Here is a 17,188-nt window from a genome sequence, read left to right on the forward strand (position 1 = left end):
CAGCTAATTTTTAAAAATTTTTTATAGAGATAAGGTCTCCCTATGTTGCCCAGGCTGGTCTCAAACCTCTGGGTTCAAGTGATCCTCCCACCTCAGCCTCTCAAAGTGCTGGGATTATAGGCATAAGTGACCATGCCCATCCTAGAAACATTCTTTTACAAATCAGAACTAAAACAAGGAATTCCACAATCGCTAATACTATTGACATTATTTGTAAAGCCCTGTCCACTGCAGTAATTCAAGAAACAAGTAATACAAATAATTATTTGAATTAAATATAAAAAACATTACTTACTCATCTTAAGTGGCTGCATATCTGCAGAATCTAAATATGTTAGCTTTAAAAATTATTCAAATGAATTAACATTAAATGAAGTGCTGAATGTTCAATAAATATTTAAATATCAATAACCTTCCTACATGTTAAATAAAACAAACTTTTAACTTCATGAATAAAAAGTCCTATTCATAAAAACAACAGAACTACTCAGCCATAAACTTAAAGAGCAAGGTTCATATCCTGCGTTAAAACCATTTTTACTAAGAGATATGTGTTGGAGTCAGCTACCAAAAATAGTAATTTTGCTTTGAACAACTTAGCTTAAGCCGTTCTTTATAATAGTAGTTAGATAGCAGAGCAGTGGTGTATTAAGGCTATTTTTTTTTTTGAGACAAAGTTTCACTCTTGTTGCCCAGGCTGGAGTGCTGTGGCGCGATCATGGTTCACTGCAACCTCTGCCTCCCAGGTTCAAGCGATTCTCCTGCCTCAGCCTCCCGAGTAGCTGGGATTACAGGTGCCCACCACCAAGCCTGGCTAATTTTTTATATTTTAAGTAGAGACGGAGTTTCACCATGTTGGCCAGGCTGGTCTTGAACTCCTGACCTCAGGTGATCTGCCCACCTCGGCCTCCCAAAGTGCTGGGATTACAGGCGTGAGCCACCGTGCCCAGCCTTAAGGCTATTTATAATTTATCATAGCAAAACCTTATTAATTAAAAACATAAGCATAAAGAAAAATAAAAACAAAAATACACCAAGTATTTTCTTAGGATGTATGGAAAACATCTTGAACATATTCAGGCATGTTCTACATTTCTTGGTGAGAAGATATCACAAAAATGTCACTTCTTCCTCACCTATTTTTCTTGATTTCATGTTATTCCAATGATTTTTGAGTTAGTGTTTATTTAAAATTAATATAAAATTCATCTGGAATATCATGAGCTGATCAAGAATATCCAAAACATATTTTGAAAAAAAAAAAGAAGTCGATTTAGGCAAGACCACTCCCATTAGATTGCAAACATAGATGATAGATAGATAGATAGATAGATAGATATCAAAAATAATTTAATCCATGATTCTGGTTTAAAAATAGGAATATAGATTCATAGAATATAGTGGAAAGCTCAGAAATAGATGTAAAAATTTTAAAGAACAGATATCATAAAATAAGAGGAAACAAAAATTATTTCATAAAATGTGTGAGATAACTGGCTTATACTATGGAAACGTAATTTCATATTTTACATTAAATATAAAAATAAAATTTAGACTAATTAAGAAATTGATATGCAAAGAAAAGTCACAGAAGAACTAACAGAAAATGAAGTTGAACATAATTTGAAAGTATGATCATTTATTTTACCTCTGAAGCAATATAGTATGTAATAACAAAAGAAAAATATTCATATACATGATTTCCTTTTACAAAAAATAAGAGTTAACTTGGCCGGGCATGGTGGCTCATGCCTGTAATCCCAGCACTTTGGGGACTGAGGCGGGCAGATCACCTGAAGGTCAGGAGTTTGAGACCAGCCTGGCCAACCTGGTGAAACACTGTCTCTACTACAAATACAAAAAAATTAGCCAGGCGTGGTGGCAGGTGTCTGTAATCCCAGCTACTCAGGAGGCTGAGGCAGGAGAACCGCTTAAATCTGGGAGGTGAAGGTTGCAGTGAACCAAGATCGTGCCATTGCGCTCTAGCCTGGCTGACAAGAGCAAAACTCTGTCTCAAAAAGAAAAAAAAAAAGAGTTAACTAAAGCACACACTTCAGGAAAATATTTGCCACTAACAAAATATTCATCATAATGTAATAACACTAAGAAAAATTAAAAAGAAAAACATCAATACACCAAAAAGTAAGTGGGCCAAAACACATATATTCTCACAAGAGGAGATTCAGAAAGTAGATATAAATATGGAAATATGTTCAACCTCACTAGTTTTCAAATAAATACAAATTAAAGCGATAATAAGCTATGCTAACACCCAGTGTTGGTGATGCCAATTAGCACAACCTTTTTGGAAAGCAATTTGGCAGCATGTTTCAAAAGTCATAAATATATTCATTCCGTTTGAAGCATTAATTTCAGCCTTAGAATCCTGAGGAAATAACTTGAAAGAAGAAAATCCCTAGGCATGAAGATGCTCTTGCCGTAGCATTTATAGAATTAGAAACCTGGAAATAATGAAACTGTTTAGCAATAACGAATGATTCAGTAAAATAAGATATGTCGATCTGATAAGAGTGTTGTGCAGCAAGCAATTCTTTGGCCTTGTGAATGTTGCCGGCTAATTGACACCCCAGCTGCCTCTGCATCCCACCTGCCCTTTAAGTCTTCACTCCCTCTTTATCCAGCTTGATTCACGAAAAAGCCATCAGCCTGGTAAGGAGTCCTATACTGGGTTTCTTAGGACAAAGCTTCAGCTTTTTAACTGTACTCGCCTGGACCCCAAGTTACGCAAAAATACCTTCACCTCACTGGCTCCTCTCTCCTTCCACTGCACCTGAAAAAAACATGCTGTCTCCTCTTTTCAGGTCCACTCCAACCTGGTTTCTGCCCCAGTGTTCCCCTGAACCTGTTCTTGCTAAGGTCACTAGTGAACTCCATGCAGCCATTCCAGCGGACACTGTAAGGTCCTCATCTAACTTGGCTGTTAGCCAGCATTCTTGAAACTGTCTTTTCCATTGCTTTCCATGGCACGCCCACTCCATGCTCTCCTCCTTCTCTGTGGCCAGGGCTCAATTCCCTTGCTGGGCCTTGCTGGTCCCTTCTCTCCCTGTCTCTAAATATTGGAGCCATTTAAGGCCCAGTTTTGGCTCTTCCTCTCTTCTTACTCTACATTTCGTCTGTAGATAATCTTATTCACTTCCATGGCTTTATAAATCATCTGTATGTTCATGTCTCCTTTATCCCCACCCCAGATTGATCCTCTGAGCTCCAGGCCCATACCCAACTTGACACATCTGCTTGAGTATCACACAAGTATCTTGAACTACATACACCTAAAGCTGAAGTCTTGAATCTTCTACCCATCTGCCTCTCCATCAGTATGCCCCATCTCCATGTATGGTACCTCCATCCATCCCATTTGCTCACCAGCATCCTCCATATCCACATCCCCCACTTCCAGTCCTGCCCCATGCCACTTCTAAGGGGTACCTTGACTGCCTCGTTCTTTCCCTTTCCATTGTACCATCTTAGCTCAGTCATTTCTTGATGATTCCTTGATACCATGTGACCTTCCAGTTTTATTCTGGTGGAATGTTCTATACTTCTACTAGTCTATAAGCTCTTTGAGGGCAAGGACCATAGCTGTTTAGTTCACTGGTATATTCAGTACATTGTGCAGCACTTGGCACATGTTGCAAGCTTGATGAACATTTATGGAATAAATAAATGGAATAATTATAGTTATGTAAAAGCTACATATGTGAGAACTAGAAGGAAATGTGGAAACTTTAAAAGAGTTGGTGAAAATGTGATTTTTAAAAATTCTGATACTCTTGTTATAACGTTTGAGTGTGAATTCAATTTAAGACATATATGTATACAAGATAAGATGTGTGATGCGGATATAAATGCTGCGTTGAAGATTCAGCATGAATGAGAGTTCAGGCATTTGTTGAAGATGAGTTAGTGGGAATGGTTTGGGATCTTTCACTGTGCTCAGAATTCCCTAAAGATAATTGAACTCCAGTCCAGGTGAAGTGGACTGAAAGAACTTGCCTTCTTCCAGCATGATAATATGGCCAGAACTTTTTGAAAATGGAAAGATAGGGGTGACCTCCGGGGACTAGATTAGACTTAGCAAGCTTATCAAAGAACCAGGGAGACAGCAGAGTCTTAGGTGGCAGTGCCTAAGTCTGGGAGGAAGTGAGAAGTATAACAGAAGACAGACAGCTGCCAGGTTGTCTAGACTATGGCTCTTCATAGGGGGTGATAAGGTTACCACTTCCTGCACTCCCAGGTTCCTTTTACTTAGCCCTCATTCCCACCAGATCCCATCATGCGCCTGATGCAAAAGGAGTCCACTGTTGGCATGTTAATTCCTATAATTTTCCTTCTGAACAGGACACCTGGCTGCCTTGTTCCTTTGGACCATTTCCTTGGGAAAAAGTTACTTTGGGGACATTTCAAGATTGTCTTTTTGTGTCCCTACTATACACACACACACACACGTACAGGCACACAGATGTATCCCTGTACACATACAAACATACTCGGATCATCAAGGCACGCTGTCTTAAATGAACCCCAGATCAAAGAGAAACAGATGAAAAAAAGTCATGTGTTTGGATGGGAATAATTAATATCATAAAGATAGAAATTTTTCTAACATTAAGGCATATATTTAATACAATTTCATTTAGACTCAGTCCCCTCAACCCCTTTGGATAAAATGAATATAGATGAATAATGTCCAGGAAATGCTAAGAAAATTATGAAAATAGAGATAAAGCAGGAGAGATTTGCCTTATCAGATGCTAAATATATTTAAAATTACAGGAGTAAAAACTTAATGACATTGGAATAGATCAATAGATTATTAGAACAGAGCAGAGTTCAGAAATAGATTCCAGATAAATGGAAATTTAATATAGGACAAAATGATATTTCAGTTCAGTGGGAAAAGGAGGTTTGTTTTTGTTTAATAAATGGCTGTGACATAATTGATTAACCATCTGGATAAAGTTGGACCCTTATCTCACACTGTATATAAAAATAAATTCCAGATGGATTAAGGACATAAACTTAAAAAATAAAGCAATAAAGATGTTGGAACAATTTTATATTTGTCCATAAGCTAGAGTTTGGGAAGCACTTTATAGCCGAGACAAGAAACCCTGTATTTGATTACTTAAAAGCACATTGTGTAAGAGAAAAAGATGCCACAAGCAAAAGTTACAAGACAAACAATAGATTAGGAGAAAAATATGTGTCAGAAATATGACAGATAAAGATTAATATCTACACCATGCAGACAGCTCCTGAAAATTGATAAGAAAAATATACACACAAAGCAGAAAAATGGTCAAAGAATAAGAATATGCTATTTACAAAAGAGCAAACCAAATAGCCAACAAAACATCTATTCTTTTATATTTTTATTTATTTATTTATTTATTTGTGGAGGCAGTGTCTTGCTCTGTCACCCAGAAACATCTATTCTTTACATCGGCTCTTCTGAGAAATTCTCCCTCCTGTGGCAGGTCAAAGAGTGAGATCATATGAGGCTCTATGATGGATGGAAATGAGGCAAAAATCATCATTTTTTCCCCATATCTTCCCCGCATAGACTACAGTGACTATGGTGGGAAGCTTTTCTCCAAGACACTCAAAGTGCATGGTGAAGAATGTGGACTCTAGCAGGGAGCTCTGCCAGAATAAAAGTCAGCCCAACCGGACCTGCACCTGTAGCATCCCAACCAGAGCAACCTACAAAGGTATGTGGATTCTTCTGGGTTATTTTTGTTATAAAGTCAAAAAAACAAGGGAACCTCCTGAGTTTAGTTTGCCCAAGGAATCTGAATAGTTCCCCCTCTGTAGACTCACTCCCTCACTACCCCCTGGTTCCCACTTTTCCTTTGGGTCCTCCTCACCTCTGGTTTACCTCATTCATTGACTCCAAGACCCCACTATCAGATATGCCTGGACAATGACAAGAGAAGGGCAAGTTGGATAGGAGAGTGCAGAAAAGCCAGATAGCACTGGGCCGACTACCCAAATGGTTTAGATAATTCAGAGATCTGAAAAGCAAGAAATGCCCTGGGTGAGATGAGAAATTTTAGCAACCAATGTTCCATCAGTTTGAGTTCATTGCATTCATACATCCATCCAGGAAGTATTTACTGAACATCTACTATATGTGAGGCACTATGCTAGGTACTAGGGATACAGTGACTCCCCCTTGCCCCTAAAAAAAAGACTGTACACCGGGATAGAGAGAAGTAAGTAGCTCATTACAATGCAGTGTGTAAATACAGGGAACATAGAGTACCATGAGAAGCACATGAAAAATGTACCTTACCAGACATGGTGGAGGGGGAAGGGGTAAGGAAAGCTTCCTGGAGGAAGTGATGTCCAGACAAGGTGAGGGTAGAGTTGAGCCAGACAAAGAGGATGGGGATGGGTATTTCAGACAGAGACCAACCTGCATGATGGCCAGGAGACAAAAGTCTTTATTTGAAGAACCAGAAGAGCTTCTACATGGCCAAGGCACATGGGGTAGGGGAAGGTGGAAAGGGGAGACGGAGGGAAGATAGATACCAAAGGAGGCAGCCAGGGGACCATGAAGGGCCTTGTGAACTGTGAATCCTGCGAGCTGTGATGAGACGCTGAAAGGTTTAAGCCGGAGGCTGGCAGCACAATCAGATTTTTATTACAGAAAGGTTCCATTGTGCATTGTCTGTCTTTCCTGCTGGAATGTAAGCCCCATGGAGGCAGGGACTTGGAGAAGACATCTTCACTGCTGTGCTTAGAACAGTATCTGGCAAAACGTAGGCATTCACAATCAATAAACGTTTCTTGAATGAATGAATGGCTTGAAGGTGGAGAATGGACCAAAGAAGGGAAAGACTGAAAGACTGAGTTCCAAAAGATCACTCGGAGGGGTCCAAGTGAGAGGGAAAGTGAAAGCGGAAAGCTACTGGAGGGTCCAGGTGAGAGGGAAAGTGAGAGCTGGAGGAGAAGCCAAGGGGGATGGAGAGAAGTGGATTCAATAGATGGTCAGGAGGTACGGTGGGCAGACTGAGGACTCCTGAGTCTCTTCGAATGAGAAAGACTAGAAGTAGAGTTGAGTTCATGGAGTAGGTCTCCAGGACTGAGTGATGATCATTAATGGAGCTGAGTGGGTTTTGTGGTGAGAGCTGGAGTTACCCAATATCTTAGTCCATTCTGGCTGCTATAACAAAATAGCTTAGACTGGATAATTTATAAACAATAGAAATGTATTACTTACAGCCCTGGTGACTGGGGAGTCCAAGGTCAAGGCTCCAGCAGATTCAGTGTCTGGTAATGGCTTGGCCTCTGACTTCGCAGATGGTGCCTTGTTGCTGTATTCTCACATACAGAAGGGGCAAGGGAGCTCTCTTAAGCCTCTTCTATAAGGACACTAATCACATTCATGAGGGTGCAGCCCTCATGATTTAATCACTTCACAAAGGCCCCGTGGCTTAATACTATCACATTGGGTATTAGATTCCAACTTATGAATTTAGGGGAGACATAAATATTCTGACCATAGCACCCAATTGATCCTAAATCCTTCAAAAGGCAATTTAATGCACCAGGCCAGAGAAGTGAGCTTAAAAATGCTCTCAGCCACTGGGTGGTGGCTGTTTGGGTCTGATTGCTTGGAAAATCACCTCAATTTTCCACTTTACTTTGTCCACACTGTGCATGCCTCTAAAGTATTTGAGATCACCTTGTAAAGCTAGTTGGTTGCTTTTAGAGCCTCCATCCGTTGCACCCAACCCTTCACCTGCCGTTTTCTGAATATCTTACATATTCCAAACGGGCAAACAAATTTGCTTCCCAGCCTCTTGTACTCAGCCAGCCGGTGACCATTGCCAAGCCTTTATCCATGGCCTTCTTTAAACCTAGAATGGCTTCCCCCTTTCACAAAATCCTGTCTCCCTTTCTGCTTTGAAACATTGGAGAAAAGTCACCTCTTCCACATGCCCTTGCCAGATTCTGCTCTGACTTTCTCAGCCATTCTAACACCCCTTTGGTCCTCCGTGCACACCCCTATCTTGGTACCCAGGTTACCAGAGGGAACTGAAACCACTCATATGGTTGTTTCCTTGACTGTGCTGTCATCACCTAAATTATTTTACCTCTTCCAGAATAACTGTAAATGCTTTCCTAGAAGAAATCATGAATATTCATTTCCTTGTGATATTTCCAAATAGAGTTTTGTGCCTATTTGGTGCTTGAAAAAAAGTATGACTTTTGCAGTCTTCATCACCGGACACTTATAGATTCCACTGGAGTGTATTTTCTCTGGGAGTCCCTCTGAGCTGACTGTCCCTGTGTTCATTCTACTCACATGTATCAAGTGTCTGTTCAGAGGCTTTTGCAGAGAGGTCATGCCAGCCCTCCAAGCCTCTTTGTCTTGAGAACAGAAGATGATCATTTCACACACACCCTCTGTACGTGAACCGAATTTTATGTGGAATTCTGACTTTCAGAGGGAGTGTTATTGCTGTGGAGAAGGACCTTAAAGTAAGGGTTTTTAGACTTTGGGAACCACACGCTAATAAAATTTCAATAAGAAAATTAGGGTTGCCAACGGAGTCAAGCCAGCTTCTTATTTTGTCAAGACTTAGATTTAAAAAGCACCCTCTCGGCCAGGCATGGTGGCACACGCCTGTAATCCCAGCACTTTGGGAGGCTGAGGCGGGCAGATCACTTGAGGTCAGGAGTTCAAGACCAGCCTAGCCAACATGGTGAAACCCTGTCTCAACTAAAATAAATAAATAAACAAACAAATAAATAGCACCACCTCCTATTCCTATTAATTCACCAAAGGAAAAAGATATTAATACCTTGTTATTAGCACTGGTCCGTGGACAGAAGGGGATTTGAAAGGTGCTATTCTGTGTTGTGGCCCCAAACCTGGGCTCTATACAATTGTTCCATGGGGAGCAATGCAACCACAGGTTCCTGGGTCCACCCCAGGCTTGCTAAATCAGAATATTTAGGGGCATGGCCCTGGGATCTATATCTTTGTAAATTTCTCAGGTGATTCTGATAGAGAACTGGGTTTGGGAATCACTACCTTGGATAGAGTATATATGTTTAAAGAGATACAGGAAATACTACATTTCTCTAATGCTGATTTAGTAGTTTTGAAATCCTTGTTATTTTGTTATTTTGGGGTTTTCTAACCAATGAGTAGGTTTTCAAAGGCAAATAAGAAAACCTTTATCACAGATTTGGTGACAGTTGACCCCAAGAAGATCGTGGAACCCAGCCCATGGAAACTACACTTTAGAGTATGTTAGGTAAATATTTGCAGCGTGGATTTTTCTGAAGGTGCAGGATTTCTAATGCTCCGGTTTTCATGTTCTAGGCACTTCTTGCTCGGTGACTTGTTTTGTTCTTATGCCTTGGCCAATTAAAAGCTGAGATAGTGATCCCTAGGAGAGTATGAGATGTAAATGAGCTGTAAAATGGCTTCTTCCTAGTGATTATCCGTGGGAGGCTTGGAACTCGAGGTGGCTTGAGCTGTGCACTTCGGCTGCCTGATGCGAATGGCCTATGGGGAAGGAACCACATACTGATTGAAATGTTAGCAAACAGCTGGCACGCTCCCGCCCACTATGCAGAGGAAGCAAAAATATTTATCTTTTTTTGCATTTACAGCTATGCTTGACTATAGCAGGACTCCACCGTAAATGACTTTTTCCCCCCTTCCTTCCAGATGTTTCAGTTGTCAATGTGATGTTCTCCTTTGGTTCTTGGAATTTATCAGACAGATTCAACTTTACCAACTGCTCATCATTAAAAGAGTAAGATTTTATTTGAAATTTGAATATTCTCTCGTTGATCTTAATTTACTTATTTGTTTGACTCCTCGATTTCCTAAAGAACTCTTTTGTGAGACAGAACTTTCCAAAATGCCTTTTGAAGCATGGTGTAATGGGAGATAGGAGAGCCACCGAGCTAATAAGCTCCGCTCACACATTCTAGCCCTGACTAGTAAGCTGGCGCTGCGAGGGAGAGAAATCCACTGTGCTTAAGTGTTCATACCCACAGGGAAATATGTCTTCCCAGGACCGAAAGGCAGCCTTGAAGTAAGTAAAGAAGAAGGGACAAGCCAGGCATGGTGGCTCACATCTGGAATCCCAGCACTTTAGGAGGCTGAGGTGGGCAGATCGCTTGAGCCCAGGAGAGTTTGAGACCAGCCTGGGCAATATAGTGAGACACCATCGCTACAAAAAAACACAAAAGTTAGCCAAGCATGGTGGTATGTGCCTGTAGTCCCAGCTACTTGGGAGGCTGAGGTGGGAGGATCACCTGAGCCTAGGAGATGGAGGTTGCAGTGAGCCGGGATGGCGCCCCGCATTCCAGTCTGAGTGACAGAGTGAGATTGTCTCAACAAAAAGAAGGAGCGCTGCTAGGTTCTCTTCTGATTGGAATGGCTTCGGGAATTTGGGCGAAACGAGAAGCCTTGAGTGTAGGGGTAAAAAGTCGTACTTGAGAAGGACAAGGTGAAGTCCCTTTCACCAAAAGAACATGTTCCTGCTGCCCCCCTTTTCACCATCTTTGGCCTCTTTGAGCTACATAGGCCCCTGAGTTAGTGCCAAACCTCACTCCTTGCTTCTAAAGCAGCCAGAGGACAGAGGAAATATGTTTCTCAGATGCCTGACTTTCCAATTGGAAGTTGGGATGGAGGCCTGCAGGGCACCTTGGGAGGCTGCTTGAGTAGCAGTGCTGTAGATCACTGCATGGTTTGATTGACCAGTTATGTGAGCACCAAATGGGAGTTTCTTTTGTCCTGGCCTGGGAACCATGGTTTCTATGGGGAAAATGAATTTGAACTTGAAGCTGAGCTAGGAGGCTGCTCTTGAATGATTAGAACAGGAGCCCCTGGGCCTCATCTCTTCCACTGAGGCACTTTGAAAAAGATGACACAAGGCCCAGTTCAATTATTGCTAAGAAACAGAATGGATTTAAGGAGAAAAAAATACAAAAATTGCTACAGAAAGCCTCAGAAGTTCATGAAAATAGGAAAAAAGGGTGTGAATTAAATAGAATTATATAGCTCAAAGACAGTTGAAAGAACGTAGCTCCCCCGATGCCCACTTTAAGGCCAGATGAAAGGAACTGACTAGCCCCAGGTCCCACAACTTGGTAATTAAGAACCAGACCTCAGACCTAGGTCCCCTGGGGAGGGTGAGCGCCCTTTCCATAGGTAACTGCTTCCTGTTAGGAAAGCACTTAGTACAGTAATCACACCCTGGGGGTAGAAGAAGCGAGCAAATCACAAACCCGCTTCTAGCTCACTTAGGTGGCCGGATCCACGCAAAAGCCAGTGTGTCCTCTCCTTCCACGGAAACTGCAGTTTCTGTAGATCAGAATCTCAGAATGTTTCCTCATTTCTTGGAGAAGGTATAAAACAAACTGGGTCCCCTGGCCCTGTGCTAGCACCCCTTGCTAGAGCTAAGGCTTCCTCTGGCCTCCCTTGGCCCTGTTTCCAGATCAACCCTGATTTCCCTTTTTAACATTCCTTCTCATAAGTGCTTTTCAAGTCCTCCACAGTTTACCCAATCATGATAGGTGATTTGATTAGTAGAAACACAATTCTTCCTTAATTTGATTATAAAGCAAACACAGGCACCTCGTTGCCTCTGCTTGCCAGCTAACACTTTCTGTCTCACATCTTCCAGGCAGTTGGCAGTGTGACTGCTGGAGTGAGTGAGGGCTTCCTGATTTTGGAAGGCAGGGTGGGTAGAGGCGGGGAGAGAGAGAGATCCATCTCCAGAGGGACTTACCTGAGGGTAGACAAATAGCAGAACTGGATTCAGAAACAGATTCATTGGGTTCCTATTATCTACAGACCAGCAGGTGACCCAGCTTCAGGTTTCCATGGCAACACCCCTGCAGGTGCCATTCCAGCCCATCAACCTGAGGGCTTCCAAGAGCAGGGCACAAAGCCTCACAGGAATGTCTGTCCAGGGATTTTTTTTTTTTTTTTTTTTTTGCCTTCTTTTAAATGCTTGCATGCCACATCACAGAGGGAAATTCTAGGATGTGAACATTGTCCTAAAACGCGGGAATTAAGTCAGTTTTCTGTGTTGCTAGATGCCCAGCATGCGTAGAAACTGGCTGCGCGTGGTGTAAAAGTGCAAGAAGGTGTATCCACCCCTTCACAGCTTGCGACCCTTCTGATTATGAGAGAAACCGGGTAAAGTGACATTTTTGGTATTGTAAGTCTTAACCGCCGGGCATGGTGGCTCACGCCTGTAATCCCAGCATTTTGGGAGGTCGAGGCGGGTGGATCAATTGAGGTCAGGAGTTCGAGACCAGCCTGACCAACATGGCAAAACCCTGCCTCTACTAAAAATACAAAGTTAGTGGGGTGTGGTGGCGCATGCCTGTAATCCCAGCTACTCGGGAGGCTGAGGCAGGAGAATCACTTGAACCCGGGAGGTGGAGGTTGCAGTGAGCTGAGATCCCGCCACTGCACTCCAGCCTGGGTGACAGAGTGAGACTCCGTCTCAAAAAAAAAGGTTTAACCAAAAATAAATGTTTGTGACTGCCTGGTCCTACCTTCTCTTTTATGTTTGTTGCACACTTTGAATTTACCACCCATCTGGATGTTGAAGGGATGTTCTCCATTCCAGGAACAGTGTCCAGTGGCTGTCGAGAAGACATCAGGAGGAGGAAGACCCAAGGAGAACAAGGGGAACAGAACCAACCAGACTTTACAGGTCAGACCCTATTTTTGTGTGGTTGAGGGGAAAACCTGTCTTTGAATGACCATGACCACAACTCGTACTACTTTGGGTTCCTTAAAAAAACTCTCTATTTTACTTTCTACCAAAATTCCCTTTTGTATCTTTGGTTTTTTAACCAAGTTTCACTTAATTAGCGCAATACATCAAAGGCTGGACACTCACATAAAATAAATTAAAACTCTGTAATTATGAAAAATGATGTTGCTCCGGTCGAAATAAAATTGTAAAGGTGACTTTGTGGCTCACTGGGGAAGAGCTGGAAGGAAGTTTAGCATTCCATCTGAGGGATTTCAACTTGCACTTTATATAATTGCGTTTCTGGGGGTTATGTGTGTGGATGGGGGTCTGTGCAAAGTGTGCAAACTAACCTCGATTCCGTTGTTTTTTTTCAACTTTGTAGGGACGTCTAACCAGTAGTGAACACTGCTAAACCAGAATTGTTATAGAATGTGTATTTCTCTTGCCTTCTCACAAGCAGTTATTAATCCATGAACTTTCCTTGGAAATGCCCCTCATTTTCTTCATAGTAAATTACTAAGCCCCCACGTCAGTCATGTTTGAAAAGAGGGGACATGACAACATAAACATTTCTGGGTGGAACACATGTGGCTGTGCTTACAGCTTCGCTCAGTCAACAAAAGTTCACTGAGCATCTATATGTGGTAAAACACAAAAAGAGGATAAGTCCTGCCCTTGCTAACCTTGGAGTCTAGCAGAAATAGACAAATTAAAAATGACAGCTCTGGGGAGAAAAAGTCTCCATTTTCCATTTCTCTAATCTGTGGTTTTGACTTCTCCACTTGCTGCTTACCTAAGGTCAAGTGCAAAGGTAAATAAGTGGCACATTTTGAATCATTACTGAAAAGTTTATAGTAACTTCAGGTGAATTAACAACCAGGCAGAGGGAATATGAATCAAATGGATATGAAGTTAATTAAAGGCAGTAGCAAAGCTTGATGCTCGGGTATCTCCAGACTTTAGCAGTCTTTGAGGTCTTGTTAAGTAATGGGCTCCTTTTCTCATCCCATTGGTTTGGAAAACCAAGACACAGCGACAAGGACTTGGATCAGGAAGACAGTGGCTTTGTGGCTTTTTCTTTTTAATTAAACTTTGTTGTTGTTCCAGGGTTTGTTTGTTTGTTTTTTCGTTTTGATAAAATACACAAACAAAATTTACCATTTTTATTGCTTTTAAGTATACAGTTAGTTGAGGTAAGTACATTCACATCATTGCACAACCTATCTCCAGAACTCTTTTCATCTTGCAAAACTGAAACTCTATGCTCGTTAAATAATAACTCTTCATCTCTCTTTCCTCCCAGCCCTTGGAAACCGCCATTCTAATTTTTTGTCTCTATGAATTTGACTACTCTAGGTACCTCATATAATTGAATTTGTCTTTTTGTGCTGGCATCTTTCACTTAGCATGATGTCCTCAAGGTTCATCTGTGTGGTCGCATGGGTCAGAATTCCCTTCTTTTCTAAGGTTGACTAATATTCCAGTGTATGTATATACCATATTTTGTTTATCCGTTCATCCATGGATTAACGCTTGGGTCGCTTCCACATTTTAGCTATGATGAATAATGCTACTAGGAACGTGGGTGTGCTGCTATTTCTTAGAGACCCTGCTCTCAGTTCTTTTCGGTATATGCCCAGAAGCAGAATTACTGGATTGTATTGTAATTCTCTTTTTGGTTTTTTGAAGAACCATTGTACTGTTTTCCATAGCAACAATACCATTTTGCATTCCCACCAACAGTGCACAAGGGTTCCAGTTTCACCACATCCTCACCAATACTTGTTATTTTTTATTTTGTTTGATAGTAGCCATCCTAATATGGGTCAGGTGGTATCTCATTGTGGTTTTGATTTGCATTTCCTTGATGATTAATGATGTTGAGCATCTTTGTGTATGCTTGCTGGCCATTTGTACATCTTCTCTGGAGAAATGTCTAATCAAGTCCTTTGCCCATTTTTAAAATTGGGTTATTTTTGTTGTTGTTGAGTTGTAGGAGTTCTTTATGTATTCTGGATATCAACCCCTTATCAGATATATCATTTGCAAATATTTTCTACCATTCCATAGGTTTCCTTTTCATTCCTTTGACTGTGTCCTGTAATACACAGAGTTTTTAATTTTGATGAAGTCCAGTTCATTTATTTTTTCTTTTATTGCCCACGCTTTTGGTGTCAGATCCAATAAATCATTGCCAAATTCAATGTCATGAAACTTTCTTTCTGCATTTATTTGTAAAGGTCTGTAGCACTTGTATTTTGGCCTCTGATTCATTCTGAGTTCATTTTTATATATGGCATAAGAAATGGGTCTAACTTCATTCTTTTGCATGTGGATATCCAGTTTTCCCAACATCATTTGTTGAAAAAAAATGTCCTTTCCCCCATTGAATGGTCTTGGCACCCTCGTTGAAAATCATTTCACCATATTTGTGAGAGTGTATTTCTGGGTGTTCTTTTCTATTCTATTGGTCTATGTCTGTCTTTATGGCAGTACTGCACTGTTTGATTACTGTAGCTTTGTAAAGTAAATTTTGAAATCAGGAAATGTGAATTCTTCAACTTTGTTCTTCTTTTTCAAGATTGTTTTAGAAAATAATAAACTTTTAATTTTGAGATAATTGTAGATTCACATGTACTTGTGAGACAATAATACTTAACATCTTTTACCCAGTTTCCTTCAATAGTACTATCTTGCAAAACTATAGCACAACATCACAGTCAGGATATTGACGTTGACAGCAGTCAAGACACAGAACAGCTCTATCGTCACAAGGCTCCCCAGGTTGCCCTTTCACAGTCGCATCCATTTCCCTCCTCCCTCCCATTCTCCATCTCTGATGCCTGGCAACCACTGACCTCAGCTCCATTTCTATAATTTTATCATTTCAATAATTTTATATAAACGGAATCATCCAGATGTACCCTTTGGGGGACTGGCTCTTTTAACTCAACATAATTCTCTGGAAATTCATCCAAGTTCTTTTATGTATCAATAATTCATTCCTTTTTATCGCTGAGTCGTGGTCCAGGCAGCGGCTTTTTAAACTTCTTTAATTTTAAAGATAAATATCATAAAGTCACTACCTCCTGGTTTCCTGCAGTGTATCTCTCTGCACCCTTTGAACTGTGTGGTTAAAAGGACTGGGGTCACCACAAGAGAAGAAGAAGGCTGAAAATAAACAAAAGCCCAGATCTGTTTTCAGTGCTTCTCTGTGGATTACCCCTCTAAGTGTGGAGAAAGACATTTTGTTGATACTGACATGTTTTCTTTAAATATGTGACTCAGAGCAGAATCTCTCTTTTGTTTGATAGGGAATGGAGTGTTATTTGTCACAGGAGGGATTTCTCGTGCTCTGTCAAACACTGCTGTCTTTCATTATCAGGTGGAATGTGTAACATTCTGGTTTCCACTTTGGGCCTTCATGTTGGCCTTGAACAAAGCACCCAATGTCTTTGTGATTCTGTTTCTACCAGAGAAGTCACTCACAGCTTTGCTTCAATGCATCTGCCCACACCACATATGTACTGAGTACTTCCTGTGTGCTAGGCACTAGGAATGGAGCAGGTACTGTCCTAGGCGTCTAGGATCCTGAACTTGAGTTGATTCTTTCTAGAGGCATTTATTGCACACCTATTAGATGCAATTATACTGATCTCCACAGATTCCATGAGGAGGATTCAGATGAATCAGGCACATCTCTGGCCATCAGTCTCAAGAATCTTATCCATGAGTACATGAGTAAAAATACAAGATTTTAAAAATATTAATATGAAGGTACAAGAAAGTACACAGAGAGCCTCTCTGTGCCTGGGGCTTTGTCTTAGTCCTTCCTGTTTGCTTAAACCCAGTGCCTTGAAGTTGAAAACACTTAATCAGTGTGGTTGGTTAAGTCTTTGATTGATGGATGGATTGATTGCTGGAGATGGCATTTCAGCCCACCTTTGAGGACGAGAAGCATCCAGACACATGAATGCGGGTATTCGAAGCAGAGGAACCAGCATACGCACAGTGTAGGGGTAGGAGCCAGAAGATTCCAGGACACACGCTAGAGAAAACCCTAAGTAGGCACAGAGGATGCAGGAAATTATGAGACACAAGGTTGAAATGACCCTGGAGCCTGCATATATAGGGTCTCACATACCAGTCCTGTGAGTGCTCACTTTATTCTTCAGTGGCAATGGAATGCCATTCAAGGTATCTTATTTTATTTTTTTAGTGTATGAGTTTGCTAATCCAAGGATCTGGTACTTATGAGGTAGGGTCCTGGTTCAGTCCCTACTAGGCCAGTAGCCCTCACACTGTTTCATGACCCCAAGACCTACCCCTGTATCCTGACCCTGAAACGTATAGCGTCATCTGCCAAGGGGGCTGAGTTACAGAAAAGTGTGACCACAATAGAGAAATGAGCTCAAAAA

General features: G+C 41.3%; 1 protein-coding gene across 2 annotated transcripts in view; it reads left to right on the forward strand.

Annotated features, from left to right (window-relative positions):
* The window catches only part of PLXNC1 (plexin C1), a 158,538-nt gene that overhangs the window by 65,293 nt on the left and 76,057 nt on the right, over positions 1-17,188 (forward strand). For both annotated transcript variants that reach the window (XM_034934236.3, XM_057299503.2), the window contains exons 6-9: positions 5,585-5,732; positions 9,713-9,800; positions 12,097-12,199; positions 12,639-12,725. In XM_034934236.3, the coding sequence (XP_034790127.1) occupies positions 5,585-5,732; positions 9,713-9,800; positions 12,097-12,199; positions 12,639-12,725 (426 nt within the window). The remainder of the gene's footprint in view (positions 1-5,584; positions 5,733-9,712; positions 9,801-12,096; positions 12,200-12,638; positions 12,726-17,188) is intronic.

The sequence above is a fragment of the Pan paniscus genome, chromosome 10, assembly GCF_029289425.2.
Source record: "Pan paniscus chromosome 10, NHGRI_mPanPan1-v2.0_pri, whole genome shotgun sequence".
NCBI classification, from domain to species: Eukaryota; Metazoa; Chordata; class Mammalia; order Primates; family Hominidae; genus Pan; species Pan paniscus.